This window comes from Stegastes partitus, unplaced genomic scaffold, assembly GCF_000690725.1.
Source record: "Stegastes partitus isolate 25-593 unplaced genomic scaffold, Stegastes_partitus-1.0.2 Scaffold815, whole genome shotgun sequence".
NCBI classification, from domain to species: Eukaryota; Metazoa; Chordata; class Actinopteri; family Pomacentridae; genus Stegastes; species Stegastes partitus.
The window spans coordinates 116,814-121,577 of record NW_007578546.1 but is presented as its reverse complement, the minus strand read 5'-3'; the positions used below and the strand labels follow the sequence as shown (position 1 = coordinate 121,577).

General features: G+C 45.4%; 1 protein-coding gene across 1 annotated transcript; it reads left to right on the top strand.

Annotated features, from left to right (window-relative positions):
- Window positions 1–1,690: 1,690 nt before the first annotated feature.
- otol1a (otolin 1a) lies at window positions 1,691–4,038 on the top strand. Its single transcript, XM_008292520.1, has 5 exons — window positions 1,691–1,740; window positions 1,876–2,352; window positions 2,426–2,515; window positions 2,663–2,734; window positions 2,901–4,038. Exons 2-5 carry the CDS (start codon window positions 1,899–1,901, stop codon window positions 3,794–3,796), a joined length of 1,512 nt encoding a protein of 503 aa, XP_008290742.1. The 5' UTR covers window positions 1,691–1,740; window positions 1,876–1,898; the 3' UTR covers window positions 3,797–4,038.
- Window positions 4,039–4,764: the final 726 nt, after the last annotated feature.

The following is a 4,764-nucleotide window of genomic DNA, read 5'->3' as shown; positions in this document are numbered from 1 at the left end:
TATTAAAAATAAAGGCTCCAGACTAGAAACTCAAAGCAACTAAAGTCAGAATACATTTTATTACTGATATAGAAATATTCAATCCTATATGTCAACCTTTACTTTTAATCCTCCTCAACAAGGAGGACACCGGTGGTGCACAAATTTCTGAACAGATGCCATTGTTGAGAGACCTTTTTTCTTTGCTAGAAAGTTTGTGTTGCTCGACGTTTCTCTTTTCAAATACTCCCAAGTTGTTCTATTGGCTTCAAGTCAGGCGACATTCTTGGCCAGGTCACAAGTTTCTCTGTTTTTTTCTTCTATGGAAACTCTTGTGTAATTTAGGGAGTGTGCCACGGAATCTTATCCAGCTGGAATAACTTCTCTTCTGCCAAGCTGATCTTGTCTTCCAGTGTTTTGGTATATCCAAAAGCATCTGTAAATGTCAATCTTACCAACACTTTTGCATTTATGCAGCCCCAAATCGTCACATTTCCATCTCTGTGCTTCACTGTTGGGACTGTGCATTCACTGTGGTAGTCATGCTGGACCCTATCTAAACCAGAAAAATATTTCTTTCTTTCTTTTACTGTTCAATCACATCCAGTACAGTATGAGCACACATGATCTCCATTTAGTTAATTATATAATGATTTTTTTCTGTTTAAAAAGGTAAAACAGTGCTCTACTCCAGTATTTCTTTTAAATGACAGCAGTTTGACTGAGTGAGTTTTGCTGAAATTGTGAAGAATGACCCTAAAGAAAAACTGTAAAACACTTAGAGTTCAGTATTGAAGATATTCCATCTTCACTGAGATCAAAGCTCTGCAATAGATCTGATAGCAAACATCCATGCATCGTTTCAATTCCATGATTATAAGACACTTTATTACCGAGGCAGGTATTAGGTGATAGATTGTAGTTGTTCTCTTTTACAGCACAAATTACACAAAAACAAGCTCTAATAAAAGGTAGTACTTAATTCACCACAACATATTATCATTAACAACCTCAAACTCTTGATCTAAAATCTGAAATCAAAACTTTTTTGTGGAATTAATGTCAAAGGTTGAAACTACATCCAACACTCATTTTGAGACATGTGAAGCTTGGTTCACTGGTGCCAGGTTTCCATGAGGTTTGACTGGGTTTACTCTTTGGGTTTGCTAGATCAAGGAGGTGAATGGTTGGATCAGTGTGGCCATGCCGCCTGTAATAGGACATTGATCCTTCTCCCACTGTGTGCGTGGTGATCCATTTTCTGCTTTGAGGTACTGCCAAAGGGTGTGATCACAACAACGCATTGCACTTGGTGGCTCTCATATGGGACCTTATTCATTCCCAACAATGTGTGAGTTAGTGTGTATAAACACTGTGCGTGTACACATGTTGGTTGAATGTGCGTCTCTCTTTGTAACTTTATATTTTTTTCCTGTTTGTGTACAAAGCAAGCATGTGTGTGAACAACGCTTTAGCAGTGTAGAGACTCTTGGGCCCTGGATTCATATCCCATATCACAAAGAATAAAGTCTTGCCTTGTATACAACCTGCTTTATTTCATATCCCCCAGGAGTCACGTAATCTCTTCTTGCCAGCCCACCTACCTCCTAATAACCCCCACTGTTTTCTGTCCCTTGTTCTGTCATTGGCTTGGAGGTGCAGAAGTTGGGCTACCGGGGCAATAAAAGGAAGGAGGTAAACAGCATCAATCACTCGTTTGGTGGGGATGGAGTGAAGAGTCAACACCATCTACATCAGAAGGTAAGATGCACTTGTTGCTTTTTTTTCTTTCTTTTTGTTTTTTGTTTTTTTTTTTACAGTGTAAGCCCACTGTGTTGCAACCAGCAATGACAAGCGCTGCTCCTGTTCTGTCTGTGATCCTCTAACTTCCATCAGATCATTGCGTCAAAGCCTTCAGCATGTCGTCCGTTCACCTTGTCGTCCTGATCTTCGTGGCCCTGATGGCCGTGCTGGCCTCTGGCGCCAGAACCACGCGTTGGCCCAAACCACAGAGCACCAAGAAGCCCCCTCGAGCTGGGAGCAGTGGTGGAGGTGGGGGTGGAGGATTTGTACGGACCACCACCACAACGACCCCATCCCCTTCCAGCCTGCACACAGATGAAACAACTGAGATCATGATGGATGCGTACTCCCTGTCCCCTACAGACAGCACCACCTACCCCAGCGACACTTACCCGACTGAGTTTCACACTGACGCCATAGCGCCGCCTGGGAACACCCATGGAAACTATACACTCGACTACAATGAATGCTTCTTCAACTTTTGCGAGTGCTGTCCACCAGAAAAAGGCCCCGTAGGGCCCATGGGAGAGAGAGGGCCACAAGGGCCACCAGGAGAGAGGGGCCCTATGGGTAAGTTGGATTTTTGTTTTCAGGAAAATTACCCTTTTGCGTGTCCTTCTTCCTAATCTTTTATGTTTTTCAGGGTTGCCTGGAGAGAAAGGTGAAACAGGGCCCAGAGGACCTCCAGGACCAGCAGGATTTCCTGGAGCCAATGGACTCAATGGCGACATAGGTACAACGGGGCTTATCACCAGGAGAGCTCTTGAATGTGTCTCGGTTTCTCTCTCTCTATGCCTCTCTCCTTTTTTGCAAAACGCTGCTTTCTATAAGTTCGTTGTGGATGTCATTTTCTACGCTTTATTTATCAAAACTGCTACAGGTGAAAAAGGGGATCAAGGACCTGTGGGTCTACCTGGTACTCCTGGGATCCCAGGAAAACCTGGAGAAAAAGGTGCATAGTTTCCTACAAGAACTTTGATGGAGATGTGTAGATTATCTGCTGTAGTCATATTCCATCCAAATGCATAAATGCACTTCATAAACAGGCACAAATGAATATCTCTTCTGAAAATCAAAGAAAATTCTTCCTTTGTGAACATAACCTCTTCACATACTAGGTGATCCGGGCCTCCGAGGAGAAAAAGGTGAACGTGGCTTCAGTGGTCTGAAAGGGGACCCAGGAGAAAGAGGAGAGCCTGGCCTGAATGGGACTAAGGGGAGCACTGGGCGAGAGGGGCCTATGGGTCCCCCGGGGGTAGCTGGGACAAAGGGTCAGAAAGGTGAACAAGGACTTACAGGCGAGTGTTTACCGGGTGAGAAAGGAGAGAAAGGGGATGTGGGCGAGCGTGGGCCCCTTGGTCCGAGAGGGGAGATAGGCCCCCCAGGAGCAAATGGAACTGGTGGTCCAAAGGGAGAGAGGGGGGAGCCAGGGCCTCCAGGAGGGAAGGGGGATACTGGGGCAAGAGGGGCCCCAGGACCACCAGGTGGGAGGGGCATGGCAGGGTTGAGGGGGGAGAGGGGACTTAAAGGTGGGCGCGGGCCTCGTGGTCCGAAAGGCCCTCCAGGTGAGAGCGTGGAGCAGGTTCGCTCTGCTTTCAGTGTGGGTTTGTTCCCCAGCAGGTCCTTCCCTCCGCCCGGCCTGCCTGTGAAGTTTGATAAGGTGTTTTACAACGGGGAGGGGCACTGGGACCCGACACTTAATAAGTTCAACGTCACCTACCCGGGGGTCTACTTATTCAGTTATCACATCACTGTGCGCAACCGGCCTGTGCGCGCTGCCCTGGTGGTTAATGGGATACGGAAGCTGCGGACAAGAGACTCTCTGTACGGCCAGGACATCGATCAGGCGTCCAACCTCGCACTGCTGCAGCTCAGCGAAGGTGACCAGGTGTGGCTGGAGACGCTGAGAGACTGGAACGGAGTTTACTCCAGCAGTGAGGACGACAGCACTTTCTCTGGCTTCCTGCTTTACCCGGACTCAAAGAACAAACCTGCCGCCATGGAAAACCTGTGACTGCAACCTCTTGACCTTGAGTGAGCTCTTCTTCTACTCCCTGTAGACTCTGCACAGCCTTCAGCCCTGTACTGCACTGCTCTGTCAAATTAATGTGATTCGGCTCAGTCTCGCTGCTCAGTATCTGCTTTGCTGCTGTTGTGCTAATCAAACCAACCGCTTTGCTTGCCTTGCTGTATTCGGAGATGGATGAGGCTTGAATTTACTGCTGTACGCAACATTTCAGTTCTTTGTAACACTGCATTAAAAATGACTCTGCTTGAAATTAATGATCTTTGAGATTCATTTACGTAGAAACAAAGCTTTAAGCTAATTTATGAATCATTTGTCATTGCAGTGGGGATAGATAAGCTCTGTGTCAGGGAGCCATATACAAGTTTGGTAACAACTGAAGTTAATGTTATATAATTGCATTTGGACTCCACTAGAGGGCGTAAGGTGTTCAATTTTTGCAAAGAAGCAAGGGAGACAATATTATACCAAGGAATTAGAAAATGATGGTGATAAAAATGTTGCCCACAAAGACTATGAAAGTGATATTTCCATCATCAAGTTGGATATTCCAAAAGAAAACGGCTTCAAACACACACACAAACAAAAACCACAAGATGTTTTTGTTCACTTACTGAAGGCAAAACAAGCCAAGATAAATATTTAAGCTCCCAATGCAGATACCATTTATGGAGAAAATCGCAGGATTTCTGGTTGACTCTCGCACACTATTTTTACACTCCTGCTTGTCATTCACCACAGCTCTGCATCCGCTCCATTTAAAAGGCTAAAATAGGTTCATGATGCGAATATGGTAATTTACTAGGCCTGTAAGGCATCGCAGAAAAACAGCAGTGGCAAGATCAGGAGCGAAATGCTTGTTGTTTCCTCTGATCAGAAGTAAATATTAAGGAGCATAGAGGTCTGATATGATTTTTAAAAATCCATCACCCAAGCTGAAGTAAAAACTATTGCCT